Source organism: Cheilinus undulatus, linkage group 13 (assembly GCF_018320785.1).
Source record: "Cheilinus undulatus linkage group 13, ASM1832078v1, whole genome shotgun sequence".
In the NCBI taxonomy this organism is placed as follows: domain Eukaryota; kingdom Metazoa; phylum Chordata; class Actinopteri; order Labriformes; family Labridae; genus Cheilinus; species Cheilinus undulatus.
In genome coordinates, this window is record NC_054877.1 from 49,249,151 (window position 1) to 49,270,649 (window position 21,499).

General features: G+C 41.5%; 2 protein-coding genes and 1 pseudogene across 2 annotated transcripts in view; all 3 read right to left on the minus strand.

The window, feature by feature from the left end:
• Window positions 1-2,243, minus strand: part of LOC121520273 (nuclear factor 7, brain-like) — a 2,428-nt gene extending 185 nt beyond the window's left edge. Inside the window, exons 1-2 of the mRNA XM_041803646.1 lie at window positions 2,221-2,243; window positions 1-1,235 (exon numbers count right to left, since the gene is read on the minus strand). The exon at window positions 1-1,235 is cut by the window's left edge and continues 185 nt beyond it. Of these exons, the coding sequence (XP_041659580.1) occupies window positions 1-1,235; window positions 2,221-2,243 (1,258 nt within the window). The remainder of the gene's footprint in view (window positions 1,236-2,220) is intronic.
• Window positions 2,244-4,917: 2,674 nt separating this feature from the next.
• LOC121520415 (nuclear factor 7, brain-like) lies at window positions 4,918-6,767 on the minus strand. The gene has a single exon (XM_041803848.1). It carries the CDS (start codon window positions 6,547-6,549, stop codon window positions 5,149-5,151), a length of 1,401 nt encoding a protein of 466 aa, XP_041659782.1. The 5' UTR covers window positions 6,550-6,767; the 3' UTR covers window positions 4,918-5,148.
• Window positions 6,768-11,002: 4,235 nt separating this feature from the next.
• Window positions 11,003-13,931, minus strand: LOC121520421 (annotated as a pseudogene).
• Window positions 13,932-21,499: the final 7,568 nt, after the last annotated feature.

A 21,499-nucleotide genomic window follows, 5' to 3' on the forward strand; every position in this document is an offset into this window, starting at 1 on the left:
GAGGATTCTTCACTGAGAGACCAGTGAGTCCATGTAATGATAAGTCTGCTCTGTATTTACCTTCATGTAACCATACTTTCCATAATCCAGACAGTTTCTCTCCCGTCCTCTGTCCAGACTCTGCCAACACTCCCAGTGACCAGCTAGTACTGTCTCCAACCTGGACGTCCCAGCTGTGAGTCCCTGAGTTAAAGCCCTCAGAGCCCAGGACAGAGCTGTAACGATCAAACCTCTCTGGATTATCAGGAAGCTGCTGCTCCTCTCCTCGTCTCACAGCGGTCAGATCATCAGACAGGATGAGTCCTGGATGAGCAGTGTTTGGGTCCAGAATAACAGGCGTATAGGAGACCAGGTCCTTCATCTTGGTCCAGATGTTGAAGCCCAGGTTGCCCAGGTGTTTGGCCTGGTCTATCAGAGCTCCTGAGGGCAGCTGTGGATCCTCCAGCAGGGGGCGCTGCTGGACTCTTTCCACTGCAGCCTTGTAGTTTTTCAGGAAGGAGACGTCTTGGGCCGTCAGCTGGTCCTCTGTGGCTCTGACTGTGTGTGAAAGACCTGCTATCTGTGCTCTCAGAGCCTCCATCTGCTCCTTCATCCTCTGTCTCTTCTGCTCCTCTTCCTCCCTCAGTGCACGCAGCCTGGCCTCCTCTTCCTCTGCTAGAAACTGGTGAAGCTTCTTAAACTGCTCCTTAATCTGCCTCTCTGTGTGTCGGGCCTGGACCTCCATGTGGTCCAGAGTTTGATCAAACTTCACTTTAACATCTTTTAGAGCCACTAACTTCTTCTTAAGGGGCTGCAAAATTTCCTGGAGTCTCTTCTTGTATCGTTGACCAGCTTCATCGATGGACATAAATTTGCTCTTGATGTGTTTTTTTGAGCCTCTGCAGGCGACACACTCCGGCTCACGATGTTTAAGACAGAAGAGTTTGAGTTTCTCCTGATGCAGACTGCAGAGATCTGCTTCAGTTTGTGTAGATCTCTGTTCTCTCTCCTGTAGAAAAGTCTCACACAGATTCTTTAAAGCAAAGTTTGGATTTTCATCCCGTGACGCTTTTCTTTTACACACAGGACAGACCTTTTCCTCTTTTCCCTTCCAGAAGTCCTGCAGACACTCTCTACAGAAGCTGTGGCAGCAGGACAGGATGACGGGATCTTTAAAGATGTCCAGGCAGACCGGACAGCTCAGATCCTCCTCTAGCTTTGATGCCTTTTTGTCTAAAGAAGCAGCAGATAAACAGCTGGGAGTTACTCCCTGTCACTGAAAGTTACCATCAGATTTTTGCTTCTATAAAAGTCTTGTTCAGTTGGTGGATTCAGTACCTGGTTAAAGTGGTAGTAATCCCAGTATTCCCAGTATCCTCTGCTGCTGTCCTCTCAGTAGAAGTTGTTCTGGTGTTTGTCTGTGGTACAGACTGTCAGTCTGTGTCTCTCTTCTGAATGAGGCGTAATAATAAACAGCTACCTGTGTTGTGGGTAAAACAGGTAAAGGGGCGGGTAAAGCTGGGACTTGGAGAGAAGAGAGAAATGTTTTGATTGGGTGGAGGCTTAACCCTCGCTCCCTTGTAATTTTTAGCTCCATCTGTCCTTGCTTGTCCATATTGTGGACAGAAAACTGTTAATAAACAATCTTTTTTCATTTAAAAAAAAACTTTCACTGCTTCAAATCTCTTCCACCCTATTTATTGAAAAAAACTCTTTTTTAAAAAATCTAGACCATTTTATATGGGAAATATGGTGTTTTTGTTTTTTTTTTTTACCATAAAAAACAACAGTGGTGTACAATCACTGGCATACAAAGGTTGTAACATTGATTTTATTTATTTATTTTTTTTAGTGGTCAGGGTTGAAGTTGTTGAGGAGATTTGAAGCAGTGAAAGTAAAAAAAAATGTTGAAAAATGATTATTTTATCAACACCTTCTGTATGTCTGTTTTCTGGACAAATAAGGACAGATGGAGCTAAAAATGACAAGGGAGCGAGGTGTCAGGTTTGATAACTCTGTGGAGCAGATGCCCAGTGGTTCTTCTGATTACAGATCTGTGGTCCAGTTCTGATTGAAACTGCTACTGTAGTGATGATTCTATCTGAGCTAATCTGACAGATGTCATGTCTGAACAGGCTCCTGGACTCTGTCGTGTGTTTCCGTCTCTCCATGGTCGTTGACAGTTATGGGTGTGGCCACACCAGAATGACTGACTTGTTAGACCTGTTTGAAGAATCTCACCTGGCTTCACTTGTCTGATCCATGCGACCATCTGTCATTGGCTGTGGTTGTAAAAGGGGTGTGGCCAAACCACAGATGTTAGTCTGTTCGCCCTGATGAAGACCTTCATGGTTTTAGATTATTTGGCTGTTCTAAAGACGGCTCCTATCCTTCCTCATGATTTTACTTCCTTACTTTACACTCTGTGTTTGCTTTAAAATATCTGCTTTGTTTTAGAGCACCCAACTTTTAAATTCTTCCACTTCAACCACATCAAGCAGCCAGTCGTCCTCCTCTGTCTCATTAACATATTTATTCATCTGTCTGCATCAAAATGTTTTAATGACAGAAAAATAAATTGAAACATTTTATTGATTAAAAAAAAAAAGGTTACGTATTCTGCTTTTGTAATATATAATTATACACTACCCAATATAGACCATAAAACTTTATTAATATGGGCCTTATATGGTAAAATTATTTGGGGAAAAATTAAACAAACTGAAGACAATTAAATAAAGTTAAGAAGAAATTAAAATGAAAAAACAATGACATGACAAATGAAACAGAAAAAATAAAAAGGAAAAATAAAATTTGAATAAGTAAAACTAAATACAAATGTTAAAAAAAACTGAAAAAAATATTCAAAATTAGTGACAAAATAAAGTTTCAAAGTATTGTTTTATATCGGTGACTTGACTTTTTTATTCTTAAAAAATAGATATTTTAAAATAAAACTTAAAAACACGTTAAACCCTGCTGTGAAAATAAAACAAAATCAAGAGGTTTAAAAATTAAAAACATGTAGAAGATTTAAAGGAAACAAGTTAAAATAAAAAACATAATTTCAAATGAGGAGAAAAGGTTAAAAAAAATCAAGGAAAAATAGAACATATTCATTTTTCATTTCTATTATTTTATCTTTATTATTTCTGTTTATATTGTAAGAAAATGGAAGAATTATCATGAAAAAACAATAAATTAAGTAAAAATAAAACTTGAAAAAGGATAAAAAACAACATAAGGTTGGATAGAAAGAAAAACAATAAAAAATCAATAATCTAAAATGAAAAATCAGAATATGGAGACTGAAGTAAATTTTGAGACTATTTAAAGAAAACTGAAAATATTTTTCTCAAATAAAAAAAAAAAAAATCTTAAAACCACCATTTTGAAATCTGGTGATTAGACTTTATTGGAATTTTAATATTTTCCTTTATTTTCCTAAAAATGATTAGAATTGAAGGCAAATGTAGGACTTAAGGTAAAATGTAAAAAAAAAAAAAACAGCTTAAAGAAAGAAACTCCTATAACTCTTAATCTGGAGGATGAGTAAACCACAGAAGAAGAAAAGGAGGCGTGCAGCTCAGGGTGTTTTCTTGTTAAGTTTTTATTATGCTTAAAAAAGAAAATTAAAAGACAGAGGAGGTGGTGATCAAAGAAAAAGAAAAAATATATATTCATATTCAAATATCTCTATACTTTCTATTCATATATGATTAAGAATGCAGAGAAAATAACTCCGTAGTAGTAGTGCTTACGTAAAGTTCAATATAGACTTTATTATAACAAAACAGGCAGTTTACCCAGGGTTAAATATCTCTAAATCTCATTGTACAATAATCGTCTGCGTGGAGGCGGCGATGGCGGCTCGTCTCCACGTCAGAATCACACCACCGACATCGTTTTCATGGTAAGACACTGACGACGCTGACGGACGTCCACTGCGCGTCTGACGGGGTTCGAACTGGCGTCGCTGAGGGCGCCGCTCACTCAGACACCAAACACACACTCATGATGATGACGATGATGATGAAGAACACGCAGATTTGTTTGGGAGGACAACAGGTGGGACTATCTGCTGCCATTGTAAAGTTTTAAATGGTTTCTAAACAATATCCTGACTAAACTTTGACCTTTACCAGGCTGTGATATTCCATCAACTAGTGTGCCTCTGATCAAAACCATCTTTAAAATAATTCAGGATTTTTGATTTTTTTTTCCTGTAAACTTAGGTATAATTTGATGTAAATGAGGTATATCATACCATTAATAACAAAAACAAGTGTAAAATATATGTTAATGTGTTGGAAACAAGTTTACTAAAGAGGTGAAACCAAGAAATTGGTGATCATTTTATAACTCATGCTTTTAAAAGTAGTCAAACAGACCGGGCCAATTTGACCCGGGAGGACAAGAGGTGCGTAGTAAATAGCAGAACAATACGAGGGTTAAAGGAAGAGTGCTCTATGAAGAAATCTCAAACACCAAAACCAACAGAAACACAACAGAAACATCAAAGATTCATTCATTTGGAATTCAAGATTTATTGATGCATTTATAAAGAGATGACAGGGCGGTACAGTGAGATCTACGTTTGTCCCACATGCTACAAGAAAGTTGGTCTGTGCTACGTGGTTATTTCATCCTGTCACGTTGGTGCGGTGAGAGGTTGGGAGAGAGAGGTATTTGTGTGTATGTATGTGCGCGAGCGTGCCAGACACAGATACGTGACATTAAAAATAACTTTAGTTTGCCTCTAAAAGGCTTCGGACTCGAAGTTTGAGGCTCATGGCCACTTTCCATGGTTTGTATCTTTGCTACATTATGAATCAGACTTGAGTGTCAGCCCCTTATGCATAGCCCTCCGTGCACGGAGCACGAGCTGATGTGATGGCGAGGATGTCACCTGCTGTGGCAAACTGTAGGTAGATTTAACTGGTGGGACGATCTGGGCATGTCAGAAAGTTTTAATTTTGACCAGATTGAGATGCAGGAGCACGCGCTTCTGAATCGTATTGTACCTTTCAGCGTCCGTGTGTACAGAGACGTTTTAATCTATGATCCAAATGAATTTAATGTGATTGTGAATAAGCTAGTGACTGTCTGCCTACATCCTAAAGAAAACAGCAACACTTACAACAAACAGACTCCTGTAATCTATCTCTGTCATTTTTGTTTTTCCACAGTCACAGAGACCTTCTCTGGTAAAATCTTCACATTTTCCACCGTATTAAAGAATGGAAACATGGTCTCAGTGAAAGTGTGTTTAAAGGTATAGATGTGTGTGTTAGTATCAGGATCAGAGAATGACAGCTTTCCTCTGTTCCAGTCCAGATTCACTCTGATCCTCTTTGGAGGATTCTTCACTGAGAGATCAGTGACTCCACGTGATGATGAGACTGCTGTGTATTTACCATCACGTACCCCTACTATCCATCGTCCAGTCTTTTTCTCTTCCTTTCTCTGTCCAGACTCTGCCAACACTCCCAGTCCCCAGCCTTTACTGTCTCCAACCTGGACGTCCCAGCTGTGAGTCCCTGAGTTAAAGCCCTCAGAGCCCAGGACAGAGCAGTAACGGTCAAACCTCTCTGGATTATCAGGAAGCTGCTCTCTCTCTCCCTCTCCTCGTCTCACAGCGGTCAGATCATCAGACAGGATGAGTCCTGGATTAGCAGTGTTTGGGTCCAGAATAACAGGCGTGTAGGAGACCAGGTCCTTCATCTTGGTCCAGATGTTGAAGCCCAGGTTGCCCAGGTGTTTGGCCTGGTCTATCAGAGCTCCTGAGGGCAGCTGTGGATCCTCCAGCAGGGGGCGCTGCTGGACTCTTTCCACTGCAGCCTTGTAGTTTTTCAGGAAGGAGACGTCTTGGGCCGTCAGCTGGTCCTCTGTGGCTCTGACTGTGTGTGAAAGATCTGCTATCTGTGCTCTCAGAGCCTCCATCTGCTCCTTCATCCTCTGTCTCTTCTGCTCCTCTTCCTCCCTCAGTGCACGCAGCCTGGCCTCCTCTTCCTCTGCTAGAAACTGGTGAAGCTTCTTAAACTGCTCCTTAATCTGCCTCTCTGTGTGTCGGGCCTGGACCTCCATGTGGTCCAGAGTTTGATCAAACTCCACTTGAACTTTTTCACAAACCGTTAACTTCTCCTTTAAGGGCTGCAGAGTTTCCTCAAGTTTCTTCTTGAGTTCTTCTGCAGCTTCACTGATGGCTCTGAATCTGTGGTTGGAGTGTTTTTCTGAATCTCTGCAGACGACACACACCGGCTCCTGATGGTCCAGACAGAAGAGTTTGAGTTTCTCCTGATGCAGACTGCAGAGATCTACTTCAGGTTGTTTAGATCTCTGATCTCTCTCCTGTAGAAAAGTTTCACACAGATTGTTTAAAGCAAAGTTATAGTCTAATTCCTTTGAGTGTCTCCTCTTACAAACAGGACACTCCTTGTTCTCCTTCTCCTTCCAGCTCTTCTCCACACACGCTCTACAGAAGCTGTGGCAGCAGGACAGGATGACGGGATCTTTAAAGATGTCCAGGCAGACCGGACAGCTCAGATCCTCCTCTAGCTTTGATGTCATTTTGTCTCAGAGTGATCCAGCAGACAAACAGGACGCCACTTCTCGTCCCTGAAAGTGACTTTCACTTTGATTCAGAGTTCTCTCTCTACCCTTGTTCAGTTGGTGGATTCAGTACCTGGGTAAAGTGCTGGTATAACCAGTAATCGGTCCTTCTGTCCTCTCTCAGTGGAAGTCGTTCTGGTTTTGGTCTGAAGGTCGATCTGTCGGTGTGTGTCTATTCTGAGTGAAGAAAACTAACAGCTGGTTTCCTGCTTCCTCTGAGCTGTAGCAGAGTGAGTGGGTGGAGCTTGTTCAGAGCAAGAGGACAGGAAACAAATGTGCCCTCTCTTTATTTTTTAAATTTTGTATTAATATAAATCATGATAACGTGACACAAAAGCCCACAAATGAATGTAAGACCCCGTAAAAACATCAGACAGAAAAAAACATAAAAACAAGAAAGCAGTAGTGACCAGCAGCAGTCTTTCAGACAGCCTCCTTATTCAGAAATGTTTGATAACCTGTACACTTTAGACTCAACCATTCTTTTTAAACAGACTCCTCAACAGAACAACGACCTCCAGAGTCCCTCTGAGTGCATGTGAAAATGTAAGAACATCTTTCATTGTTATTGACACTATCAGTGATCATAATCTGGATCGTTTCTTTCTGACTGAAACCTGACTGTGCACAGATGCACCAGCCACACTCATAGAGGCCTGGCCACCCAGCGACACCCTCTCTCTGTCCTGCAGAGAAAGGAGGAGGGCTGGTGGGACGGCCGCTATCTACAGAGAGCATTTTCTTCATTTGAATATAGTTTAATAAATTTATTAAAATGTCAATAATTATTTCTGCAGTGATGATCTAGGGAGCCCCAACCTCACCACTCACCTTGTTTTGACCAGAATTCTCAGATCTATTATCAGTCATTCACACTAGTCATGATTCCTGCGTTCTGATTGGTGATTTTAACATTCATGTTGATAACTGGGCAGATACCAGAGCCAGAGAGTTTTTAGAAGTACTGGAAAGTATGGGTTCTGACTGTGCTTGATGAAGCTGCACCAATAAAAGCAAAGAAAATAAATACTAAAAACGTCTTCATGGAAAAATAATGAGACCATGACACTTAAAGAGATTGTGGGATTGCTGGATGTTGACAGTGACACAAAATTAGACATTGATAACAGAAAATAATCTAATGTAACAATAAAGCAATTCAAACCTCCAGGCAAAAATACGTCAGTCAGGAACACTCTTCAAACATCTGACCAGTGATTCTCACGTGGCTCTTTTATGTCTGAATGTGAAATATTATTCCTCCAGAAAACCATAAAAAAGGAAAACTTTGACCTCAGAAGTTATCCATTCATCAGTTTGTTCCCCACACTTAAACAGTTGGCTTTGATTGTCAACCTTTATTTCTGTCTATATATTTCCATTGCCCTTATTTACAATTTTTTACATCTTTCTTGCCACTTTAAATTCATTTTTATTGCTTTACACCCATTTTTTTTTTTGCCCATTTAATCCCGTTTATACCCTTTTTCACCATTTTGCCTCTTTTATCCTGCTTTTTGCCACTTTTCGCCCATTTAGGTTAGCATTTGCCATTAAAGCCCATTTTCCCACCTTTTGCTGCTTTTTGCCTGTTTTAGTCCCTTTTCACTTATTCAAAGCTATTTTTTAGCTACTTTTTGACTATTTTTGCCACCTGTAACTCATTTTTTTGTCACTTCTCACTAATTTCTGCCACTTTCTGACCTCTTTCCCACCCTTTTCTGTTTTTTATTGTTCATTGTTGCCACTTTAAATATTTTTCTGCTTTAAACCCACTTTAACCACTTCTTTTGTCAATTTTTGCCCATTTATGCCAATTTTATTCACTTTTGGCCATTTTTCAACAGTTTTTGCCTCTTCTATCCTGCTTTAGCATTCAAGGCCACTTTCCTTCGATTTTTTCCACCTTTTACTGCTTTTGGTCTATTTTCTTTTTTTTTTTGCCTGTTTTAGTCCATTTTCACTCATTTTCTGCCATGTTTTAGCTGTTTTTTTCACTCATTTTTGCCACTTTAAATCATTTTTCTGCTTTAAGCCTACTTGTACCACTTCTTTTTGTCAATATTTGCCAATGTTTACCACTTTTATCCACTTTTTGCCATTTTTGAACAGTTTTTGCTTCTTCTATCCTCCTTTTTGCCATTCAAGGCCACCTCCCCCCCAATTTTTCCACATTTTGCTGCTTTTTTCCACTTTTTCCACCTTTTTGCCAGTTTTAGTCCATTTTCTTTCTCCCCCCCCCCCCCTTTTTTTTAAAGATTTATTTTTGGCCTTTTTGCCTCCATTAGAGAGAGGACAGTGGATAGGGTCAGAAACAGGGAAGAGACATGCAGTAAATAGTGCCACGGGCCGGGTTCGAACCCAGGTCATCTGCGTATATGGCGCGTGCCTTAACCACTCGACTAACGGCGCGGCAGTTTTAGTCCATTTTCACTCATTTTCTGCCATGTTTGGCTGCTTTTCACTATTTTTTTGCCACCTGTGACTCATTTTTTGTCACTTCTCACTAATTTCTGCCACTTTCTGCCCTTTTTTCCCAAATTTTTCTCAACATTTCTGCCCCCTTTTACCCATTTTTGCCACTTTAAATATTTTTTTCTGCTTTAAGCCTACTTTTACCACTTCTTTTTGTCAATTTTTGCCACTTTTATCCACTTTTTGCTCATTTTTTCAACCAGTTTTGGCCTTTATCCTTTTTTTCCCCACTTTCTTGTTGCTTTTTGCCCATTTTTAGTCACTATTCACTCATTTTTTGCCACGCTTTTTCCACTTTTTACGCCTACTTTTCCCCTTGTCACCCATCTCTTTTTGTCACTTTTGACTATTTTTGCCCCCTTTAACTTATTTTTATTCCCACTTTAACCCATTCTTGCCAGTTTTCACTACTTACATTGTGGCTCTTGTAAAGATATTTTTCAACAGTTTGGCTATTTATTTAAAGAGAGTTGAATAACACTGTTTTAAACCAATTTTTAACCTTCATTTTTAAGCAAAATTTAGAAAAAGTAGTTTTTAATCAGCTGAGTGCTTTTAAGGGTTAGGACCATTCTGTTTGATTTATACACGTTACCCCTGGGTGGAGTCAGCAGGAGCCATGGTGACTGTGTCCAAAACCCAATCGGCAACCTCCGGTCCTAAAAAATGAAGCCAATGCGGAAGTGCAAAAAATTGCCATAGCGTGAGTGTCCACTTGAGGCTGGCTGCAGGAAAACCGGAAGTTCCATCTGCACACATGTTAAACAGCCGGTTTTGACACACAAAATAAACTGGTTTACAGCCTGGTTCAAAACACCAAACGTGTCTCATTAGCTAGTGTCTTATTGTGCTCCCACTGTAGGGGGGTGAATTTTTTTGTACCATGATCGTTTGGATTATATTTAGGATAAACCTCACTTCATGGTGATCGGCGCATCTCATTTGATTGACAGATAGCTCGGCAGGCAGAGGCTCCATTTCTGTCAACCTGAATGCTAGCTAACAGGCTGACAGGAAGTCACGCTTAGTGGGCGGGCTGTTAGGTTGATCTAAAGTTCAGTTGAGACCGCCATTTCAATATGGAAGCATCCATGAATGGGCTTCAAAAGCCGTTTGAGTCCGCCTATCGTAAGCAGACGACTGACGTCACGCAGGGTTTGTCCAATTCTTTCTACAGTCTATGCCAAAACCACACACTCATTCCCTCCTCCCTATCTCCTATATAGTGAGCAATATTTACTATAGTACATAGATATTTTTTGTTGATTCATTTCTATGAGGCAAAAGAGATTGGAGAAGTGGTTTACCCAGACATGTCTATTTTGGATTGGTAGGTCCTCGTGTTGTTTTCCAGTTTTGCCAGAACTGATTTGTTTCTGTGGATTCTTTGATTGCATGGAGTTGATCTCTAACATGCTGCTCTTGTTTTCTTGCTACTTTTTATATTGTTTTGTCTGGATCTCTGTGTTTCATGTTTGATAACCTTCTTAAGGGTTTAGGGTTTTTTAGTGTAATTATGTCTGATAATAACTTAATATTACCAATAAACCTTGTAGAAGAATAGGGCACCACCGCTTACGCGGATTGGTTATTTAATAATCAAATAAATATTTAATTATTAATTAATCAAGATCTTTAATTAATTAACAAGAGCATAAACTGTAAATCAATCTCATTTCTAAAGTAATGAGTCCTAGTAACAGGGACTCCATCTCTCACAGCTTAATGAACATGATTTCCTAAACCACGACTGTATTTTGAAGATTTATTATCATATCACAAAATAACAGACATAAATCACAGGGTTATATGAATATAATGTGGATAAATAAACAGAACATGACTAAATATGATAAGAAAGAAAGGATGCTACATTAGTTGGTAAAGAGAGGATTATTTGATAATCCTAACGGAAAAATTAACTGATGGCGTAGAATTTGGAATGTGAATTTGGAAGAAAATCAATTTGGTCTGAAACTAGAACTAGTTTTGGTTTTGGAGACATCGGCACCACAAAGAATGGACCCACTTGGTTTCAGTCGTAGCAGAAGGCCGTGGAGAGGAGACGGTAGGAGATGGGCCGTCTGCAGGTTTGGAACACCCGAAGCTGCCGAAGAACAGGCCTCTGGGCTGGACCGGACCGAGTTCTGAGTCGGTCGTTGTGCTGGGTCGTGGTTCCGACTCGGGTTCGGCTTGCATGAGCGGCGCCATGGGTCGCTCCAGAAACACGACCAGGTGGGTTCAGATCCAGATTCTGGGGGTAGCTACTCATCCTCCAAAATAGTTCGTAATTTGTCCAATTAAAATCAGATAAATTCAAAACACTGACATCACGTGACTGTGGGTTACAGTGATGGAGTGATGGACATGCAGAAAAGGAAAAACGAAAACTCTGCTTTAGAAAAAGTTAGCGCAAAGCTATAAAAAAATCAGGAAAAATTAGTACTGGATCGAATTAAAGTTCTAAGTCCGGTTGGTTAACCAGACTTGGCCCAGTGCTTGGTTTGTGAGCATAGCAGACGGAAACAGGACCAGAGCTCTTCTGAACTCTCCTGTTGAACCGCCCAGACCGAACTGCACTGAGTGAGTTCTAAAGTTACTCTTATACGAGAGGGAGGGGTCTCTGTTGTCAGGCCCTCCCAGGAATCAAATCACTCTTCACCAAGTTAGTAACTTAATGAAACGATGCATAACATAAATGGTTTATAAGATTCTAGAATAATCTCAATAAACAATCACACAATAAACATGACACAACATGGTAAAATGATTATGCACATTATTAAACTTCCAACATGTATGTTAATTACAGGCTCTCTTGAAAAGCTGTAATACTTGAAACAACCATTAGATGTCACTGTGGTTCCATGGTAGATTTTCAGTCTCTGGATATCAGTGAAGAAATAAACTTCCACAATTTATTTATCAGGAAATAAAAATCATAGAGCCATAAGAAAAACACTGTTGGATTGCTTGTGAAAAGATTCGCAAGAATATCAAGGTTTCCAGTTGAAAAACATAAGGTTTAAAACAGTCATGGCACTTTTAACTTCCACAGTCTTAGTCTGTCAGAGAATTTTATGGCTCCACATCTGGTCTTGCTGTTTGAAGCCAGGAGGCTTTTAGGAGGAGAGACAGTGTCCCCGTTTTATGACACCCAGTTCAAAGGTGAAAGTTTTATGGCTTTTGGTAGAAGAAGAGGCTTGGGCTGAAAGGTTGATCAGCCAATCAGAGATTTCGATTTTAAGGTGGTGAATCTCTCTGGGGATCTGGTGTATATCTGAAATGTCACCCTCAGCGCTGCACTGTCTGTGAAACTCTTGTTTGTCCGGAACATGGTTCCTGAATAACTAATGGAAGGTTGACAGGCATGGGGAGAGAATTTCCTCCCCTTCTATAACATTCCTGAAGTAATCCACAGATGTAGGTTTTAAGATAGTTTGTGGGGGATTCAGGCATTGCATATTATCATTACATTAGGTTTATTTCCCAGTCACAGAGATCTTCTCTGGTAAAATCTTAACTGGATGCTCTTTCGCAGTATTAATGAGGGGAAACATGGTCTCAGTGAAAGTGTCTTTAAAGGTACAGATGTGTGTGTTAGTATCAGGATCAGAGAACGACACCTCTCCTCTGTTCCAGTCCAGATTCACTCTGATCCTCTTTGGAGGATTCTTCACTGAGAGAACAGTTCCTCCACGTGATGATGAGACTGCTCTGTATATACCATCATATAATGCCACTCTCCATCTTCCAGACAGTTTCTCTCCCTTCCTCTGTCCAGACTTTGCCAACACTCCCAGTGACCAGTGTGTACTGTCTCCAACCTGGATGTCCCAGCTGTGAGTCCCTGAGTTAAAGCCCTCAGAGCCCAGGACAGACCTGTAACGATCAAACCTCTCTGGATTATCAGGAAGCTGCTGTCTCTCTCCTCGTCTCACAGCGGTCAGATCATCAGACAGGATGAGTTCTGGATTAGCAGTGTTTGGGTCCAGAATGACGGGCGTGTAGGAGACCAGGTCCTTCATCTTGGTCCAGATGTTGAAGCCCAGGTTGCCCAGGTGTTTGGCCTGGTCTATCAGAGCTCCTGAGGGCAGCTGTGGATCCTCCAGCAGGGGGCGCTGCTGGACTCTTTCCACTGCAGCCTTGTAGTTTTTCAGGAAGGCGACGTCTTGGGCCGTCAGCTGGTCCTCTGTGGCTCTGACTGTCTGTGAAAGATCTGCTATCTGTGCTCTCAGAGCCTCCATCTGCTCCTTTATCCTCTGTCTCTTCTGCTCCTCTTCCTCCCTCAGTGCACGCAGCCTGGCCTCCTTTTCCTCTGCTAGAAACTGGTGAAGCTTCTTAAACTGCTCCTTAATCTGCCTCTCTGTGTGTCGGGCCTGGACCCCCATGTGGTCCAGAGTTTGATCTCACTCCACTTGAACTTTTTCACAAACCGTTAACTTCTCCTTTAAGGGCTGCAGAGTTTCCTCAAGTTTCTTCTTATGTTGTTGAGCAGCTTCATCGATGGGTCTGAATCTGTGGTTGGAGTGTTTTTCTGAATCTCTGCAGACGACACACACCGGCTCCTGATGGTCCAGACAGAAGAGCTTAAATTCACAATGATGAAGACTGCAGAGATCCTCTGAGACTCTCTGATCTCTCTCCTGTAGAAAAGTCTCACACAGTTTCTTCAAAGAGAATTCAGGATCTAAACCCTTTGAATGTCTCCTCTTACAAACAGGACACTTCCTGTCCACCCTCTCCTTCCAGTAGTTCTCCACACACACTCTACAGAAGCTGTGGCAGCAGGACAGGATGACAGGATCTTTAAAGATGTCCAGGCAGACCGGACAGCTCAGGTCTTCCTCTAACTTTGACGCCATTTTTTTAAAAGTAAAGTTAAAGACACAGCAGAAAAACAGGAAGTCGCTCCCTGGCCATGAAAATCACTTTTACTTTGGTTCTTGTTTCTTTAGAACTCCAGATCAGTTCATGGATTCAGTTTTTGTTTAAAGTGGTGGTATTCCCAGTATATCCAGCATTCCCAGTATATCCAGTATTCCCTCCGTCTGTCCTCTCTCAGTTGTAGTTCTCCTGGGTCTTGTCTGCAGGTCTCTGTGTCTCTTCTGTCTGAGGTGAAATAATCAAAAGTTTCCTGCTCTGTCTCAGGTGAGGCAGGTGAGGGGGTGGAGCTTCTTCAGAGCATGAACACAGTAGTCATTCTGATTGGTAGTTAGTGTTGAGTGAAATGTTGGTGCATCCTCATACCTGCAGATGAAGGAGGGAACAGAGAAATATTTGGATGAGGTGGAGTCTTCAGTTTTGGAGGTAGAAGTAGATTTTCAGGTTCTGCTGCGTTCATGAAGAGCAGCTTTTTAATCAGAGACTCAGAGAGTCTCAGAAACAGACAGGATTAGCTGGACTTGAGCTCTGACACTGATTACTGTCTGAAACTAGGGATGCACCGATAGGAAAATTTTGGCCGATACCGTTATCGATATTGGTAAAAAAAAAAAAAAAAAAAAAAAAAATCTGAGATGATGAAATTTGGAATTTTGTTATGAACTATTAGATTTTTAAGAAACGGGATGACTTTTTTTCCCACAAAAATCCAGTGGAAATTCACCCTGCTCGTTTAGGGAAACTTGGTGCACCTGAGGTGGTTGCTCCCAGCTGAGAGCTGTTGGTAATCAGCAGGGCTAGGAGGCTATATAGGGAGCAGGCTGCTGCTCAGTTCTGGTGGGTTATGAGTGTGTGAGGGTCAACGCCATCAGTTGGCTCTCTATTTGTTTTTGAATTTAAAGAAAAGAGAAAAATTTGTTTCAGGGCCTTTTGTCTGTGTGTGAGGGGGAAAATAAAAAAAATGTTTATTTTACTTACCCCTTATTTGAAAATGACTCCCACCTATCTTTATTTTGGGTCAGTTTTTTAGTTCTTCTATCATTTTGATAGACTTAGTGGGTGGCAGTGTGGAGACATAATCCCCTGCCACCTTTTAGAAACCCAAGACCCATTTTTTTTTGCTCATGCAGATTTTGGTTAGTTTCCCCATTAGCGACCATTGTTAATAAAATTTATTTGTTTTCTTGGGAGGGAAATGTAACAATATACTGAAAATCGTGCAAACTGAATTTTTGAATATCATCCTTTATTTTTAAAACTTGTTTTACTTCCAAATAAGGAGATGACAGGGTCACCATAAAACAAAAGTAACAAACAGTATTACTTATAGTAGGGATGCAGGATATTGAATTTTTGCCGATATCTGATACGCCGATATTTTAAAACTCATTTTGACTGATCCCTATACCGATGTTTAATTCAATTTTTTTCCACTGTAAAAAACGCCAATTCCATCCTGGACTACATTTTTTTTTTAAATATTGGTAATCTGTTTTTTTTAGAAACTGACAAAACAGCTGATTTTTCTCAGAAATGAACAGTGCAACACAGAAATAGCTTATACATTTAGACTGATTCTCCTTATTTCTTAGCCAGTTTGCAGGATGGCTCCCTGAGACACTCCTGACAAAGGGCTTTAAATAACAACAACAACAACACAGATTCTTAAAGGCAAAAAATCTAGCTACAGTTCAGAGCTTAGATATGATTTTAAATTTTTGAGACTCAAGATGAACAGAAATAAAACTTCAACTAAAGCAGTTCTCCTGATTCTGCTTTAAACAGCACAAACTAACTAAGCAGCCAAGTTTAATGGGCATTTCACTGTAAACAGCGCTGTAACAACACAGTGACACCCACATCTCCAGTACTGGAGACACCTTCGAGTGTGCACGGGAGACTGCACACAGAGGTCCGTCATTGCTCTTGCTGTGTTTGGCGCGTGTCACGTAGGATGACATGCACGTTCTTTATCTCTATTTTCCATATTAGAAACATGTTATCAGAAGTGGCTGCAACTGCGGTTGCTGAGTGAGCACTCCTGTGAGTGTAGGACAGGCTTTTTAAGAGTGAACTCCTCATCTATCCACTCAGACAGTGAAGCACAACATGCTAACAAGACAGACACTTGTCCATATATCTGTGGTGAAGCTAATATGTTTATGCTTTAACAATGAGCTGGTCTACGTGACTGGAAACAAAGTTTTGAAGTTCATGTAAATGCATCATTAACCCGCAGAAGCCCGTTTATCACACAATGCCGAAAGGTTGATTATAAAGAGCTATAAATACAAAGATTTTCTTGTTCAGCTCCTAACCTTTGGGTGGTCACTGCTGTATTTTTCAGCTTTGTCAAATGACAGAAGTAGAGGCTGCTGACGAGTTTTCCCTGGCACGAAGTTTTGTCATTATTTATATAAAGAAAGTCCTTGTAGTCATCAGGTTGGCAGTTTTTTAGAAGCAAAATTAAACTGGTGGTGTTAAAGGCGTGTAGTCGTGCTCCTCCATGCATCACATGTACTTTACAAGCGATGCAAACAGCTACTTTGCTGTCTTGTTCCCCCACCTCAGACTTCTCCTGCATGGCCGACATGTTGTTTGTTGTTGTTGGCGCATGTCCAGTGTCATCGCGTGCGCTTAATTATGACGTGACATTATCGGCCGCACACATCGGCGTAAATTTTACTATCGGCCGATACCGATATACTACCGATAATATTGTGCATCCCTATCTGAAACCCTTCATTCAGATTTGACTCTGCTCACACATTTGGTGCTGTTATATACATATATATGTATGTGTATATACATATATGTGTGTGTGTGTGTGTATATATATATATATGTGTGCATCTTTATGTGAGGAAATGGGGGCAGAGCAAAAAGTCTTATTGCTCCATACAGAGGTTTGATGGTTGTCACACGGCAAAGTGCTGGCCCGTGTGTATGAGCTACGAGAGGAACTGAAAGTGCTTTTGACTGATGAGAGGTGCAATGACGCACAGCTGCTTGCAAGTGATGAGCGGTGCGCAAGGTTGGCATACATGGCAGATATGTTTCAGCATCTGAATGAACTGAACACATGAATGCAAGGTCGAAATGAAAACCTGCTCACAAGCACAGACAAAATAAATGGTTTCTGCTCAAAGGTGCACCTCTGGCAACAACATCTGGAAAGAGGCAACCTGGACATGTTCCCAATCACCCAGAAATGGCAAGATGTCAACACTGCTGCACTATGTGAGACAATAAGAAACCACCTGAAAACTCTTGAGGAGAAGTTGTCATTTTATTTCCCTGCAGCCTCCACTGATTGCCTTGACTGGGTTAGGGACCCATATAGCTCAGCAGCAGTTTTTGGGAAGGACATGACTTTGCAAGAGCAGGAGGAACTAACTGAACTGACGCAGACCGAGGTTTAAAGCTAAGCTTTGCTGATCTGCCTTTGGACAGTTTTTGGTTGACTGCTGTCAAGGACTTCCCCATGCTGGCAAACAGAGCTATTTTAATACTGCTCCCATTTTCCACAACATATCTATGTGACCTGAGCTTTTCAAGCATGACTGCCATAAAAACCAAAAACAGAGAGAGACTGAGAGCTGTTGAGGAAGAGCTCTGTGTGGTCTTTCTTCAATTCCAGCCAGGATATCAGCTTTGTGTACGTCAAAACAGGCCCAGGCTTCCCACTGAGTGAGTAGGAGCAAATTTAAAAACCAAACTGTGGTTACATGTACTGTATTAGGCTGTAATGTGTCATTTTGTAACATTTTTGGCTTGTGGTGTGCCTTGGGATTTTTCCTTATCTAAAAATGTGCTGTGCCTCACAAAAGGTTGAAAAACACTGTTCTAACCTGAAAACTGTTGTGGTTGTTGGCATATTACCAGGCATATTTCATGGTAAGACACTGACGGACGTCCACGGCGAGTCTGACGGGGTTCGAACTGGCGTCGCTGAGGGCGCCGCTCACTCAGACACCAAACACACACTCATGATGATGATGATGAAGACACAGATTTGTTTGGGAGGACAACAGGTGGGACTATCTGCTGCCATTGTAAAGTTTTAAATGGTTTCTAAACAATATCCTGACTAAACTTTGACCTTTACCAGGCTGTGATATTCCATCAACTAGTGTGCCTCTGATCAAAACCATCTTTAAAATAATTCAGGATTTTTGATTTTTTTTTCCTGTAAACTTAGGTATAATTTGATGTAAATGAGGTATATCATACCATTAATAACAAAAACAAGTGTAAAATATATGTTAATGTGTTGGAAACAAGTTTACTAAAGAGGTGAAACCAAGAAATTGGTGATCATTTTATAACTCATGCTTTTAAAAGTAGTCAAACAGACCGGGCCAATTTGACCCGGGAGGACAAGAGGTGCGTAGTAAATAGCAGAACAATACGAGGGTTAAAGGAAGAGTGCTCTATGAAGAAATCTCAAACACCAAAACCAACAGAAACACAACAGAAACATCAAAGATTCATTCATTTGGAATTCAAGATTTATTGATGCATTTATAAAGAGATGACAGGGCGGTACAGTGAGATCTACGTTTGTCCCACATGCTACAAGAAAGTTGGTCTGTGCTACGTGGTTATTTCATCCTGTCACGTTGGTGCGGTGAGAGGTTGGGAGAGAGAGGTATTTGTGTGTATGTATGTGCGTGAGCGTGCCAGACACAGATACGTGACATTAAAAATAACTTTAGTTTGCCTCTAAAAGGCTTCGGACTCGAAGTTTGAGGCTCATGGCCACTTTCCATGGTTTGTATCTTTGCTACATTATGAATCAGACTTGAGTGTCAGCCCCTTATGCATAGCCCTCCGTGCACGGAGCACGAGCTGATGTGATGGCGAGGATGTCACCTGCTGTGGCAAACTGTAGGTAGATTTAACTGGTGGGACGATCTGGGCATGTCAGAAAGTTTTAATTTTGACCAGATTGAGATGCAGGAGCACGCGCTTCTGAATCGTATTGTACCTTTCAGCGTCCGTGTGTACAGAGACGTTTTAATCTATGATCCAAATGAATTTAATGTGATTGTGAATAAGCTAGTGACTGTCTGCCTACATCCTAAAGAAAACAGGATGTGTTTTTTTGATTTGATTGCATGGAGTTGATCTCTAACATGCTGCTTTTGTTTTCTTGCTACTTTTTATATTGTTTTGTCTGGATCTCTGTGTTTCCTGTTTGATAACCTTCTCAAGGTTTTATGGTTTCTTAGGGTATTTTTTTCCCAGTCACAGAGATCTCTGGTAAAATCTTAAGTGGATGATCTTTCACAGTATGAATGAGTGGGAACATCCTCTCAGTGAAAGTGTGTTTAAAGGTATAGATGTGTGTGTTAGTATCAGGATCAGAGAACCTCAGCTCTCCTCTGTTACAGTCCAGATTCACTCTGATCCTCTTTGGAGGATTCTTCACTGAGAGACCAGTGAGTCCATGTAATGATAAGTCTGCTCTGTATTTACCTTCATGTAACCATACTTTCCATAATCCAGACAGTTTCTCTCCCGTCCTCTGTCCAGACTCTGCCAACACTCCCAGTGACCAGCTAGTACTGTCTCCAACCTGGACGTCCCAGCTGTGAGTCCCTGAGTTAAAGCCCTCAGAGCCCAGGACAGAGCTGTAACGATCAAACCTCTCTGGATTATCAGGAAGCTGCTGTCTCTCTCCTAGTCTCACAGCGGTCAGATCATCAGACAGGATGAGGTGTGGTTTAGTAGTGTTTGGGTCCAGAATGATGGGTGTGTAGGAGACCAGGTCCTTCATCTTGGTCCAGATGTTGAAGCCCAGGTTGCCCAGGTGTTTGGCCTGGTCTATCAGAGCTCCTGAGGGCAGCTGTGGATCCTCCAGCAGGGGGCGCTGCTGGACTCTTTCCACTGCAGCCTTGTAGTTTTTCAGGAAGGAGACGTCTTGGGCCGTCAGCTGGTCCTCTGTGGCTCTGACTGTGTGTGAAAGATCTGCTATCTGTGCTCTCAGAGCCTCCATCTGCTCCTTCATCCTCTGTCTCTTCTGCTCCTCTTCCTCTCTCAGTGCACGCAGCCTGGCCTCCTCTTCCTCTGCTAGAAACCGTTAACTTCTCCTTTAAGGGCTGCAGAGTTTCCTCAAATTTCTTCTTGTGTTCTTCTGCAGCTTCATCGATGGCTCTGAATCTGTGGTTGGAGTGTTTTTCTGAATCTCTGCAGACGAGACACACCGGCTCCTGATGGTCCAGACAGAAGAGTTCAAATTCATGATTTTTCAGACTGCAGAGATCCTTTGCAGACTCTGAAGATCTCTCATCTCTCTCCTGTAGAAAAGTCTCACACAGTTTCTTCAAAGCAATGTTAGAGTCTAATTCCTTTGAGTGTCTCCTCTTACAAACAGGACACTCCTTGTCTTCCATCTTCTTCCAGCAGGTCTCCACCCCATCTGTGACAAACAGAGTCTAAAAATGTGGAACAATTTCAGAAAATGTTCCTCAACATAAAATAGGTCAGATTTTGAATCTCCCTCCATCTCCAGTCCATAATATCATCAACAGATTCAGAGAAATCTCTGAGAGCAAGGGACAAGGCTGGAGGGGCCCTCAGGGGCCAAGTCATTAAGCACAGGCAGAGAGGGACCATCCAGCCTGTTATCATCCACGCCCTCATGTTTTTCCTGTCTTCTTTCCCCAAACAAAGATACACTAGAGACAGGAACATGGCAGACAACCCGTACAGTCCAGACTTTATCAAACATAAGAAGAAACATCACAGACAGAACTGATTTAAGACTTGACTCATTACCTTTAAAGCACTGAAGGGTCTGGATCTGTTCTATGGAACAGAACTTTTAACCGCCCATGAGCCAGCCCACACCATGAGACCCTCGGCTGGGGCCTCCTGGTCGTTCCAAAGTTGAGACTGAAAACTAAAGGTGACAGGGTTTCTCCATCAGGGCCCCTCGACTTTGGAATGACCTACCTGAGGAGATCAGGTGTGCAGAAACAGTCTCTTTGTCAGGATTAGTAAAAACTCAAAAGAGAAGGACTCAAATGAAAAGGCACCAAAAACTCTTTAATTGACTAAGAATGCAAAAAACTCCAACAAAGGTGCTAACAAAATCAAAATGTACTAAACCTCACCAAAGAACACAAGGGAAACCCGGAGGAAAATCACTAGAGAATACACGCAGGGGAGTCACAGGCAGGCTATGCAGACGAACTGACAGACACAGGGAGACCCAGAAACTAAATAGACAGGGGGTGATTAGACACAGGGAGACAGGTGAGACCAGTGACACAGGTGAGGGAGAACAAGACACAGGTAAAGGCAATCAGGGTGGAGGGAAAAACACAAGGGCAGGAAGAAAGCCAGAGGACACACACGAGGAGAAGAAAACTACAAAATAAAACAGGAAACACTGAACAGGAGCACGAGGAACACATGGAGGGAAACTGACACAACTTGAAACTAACACTGGGTAACACAGGAGGTAGAAAAACAAACACAAACCCAAGTAACTAAAAATTAACACAACTAAACCCAAACATGACACTCTTCTTCTGAGTCA

Coding starts and splice junctions, on each gene's coding strand:
- LOC121520415 (XM_041803848.1), bottom strand. CDS start 6,549: ATGACATCAAAGCTAGAGGAGGATCTGAGCTGTCCGGTCTGCCTGGAC.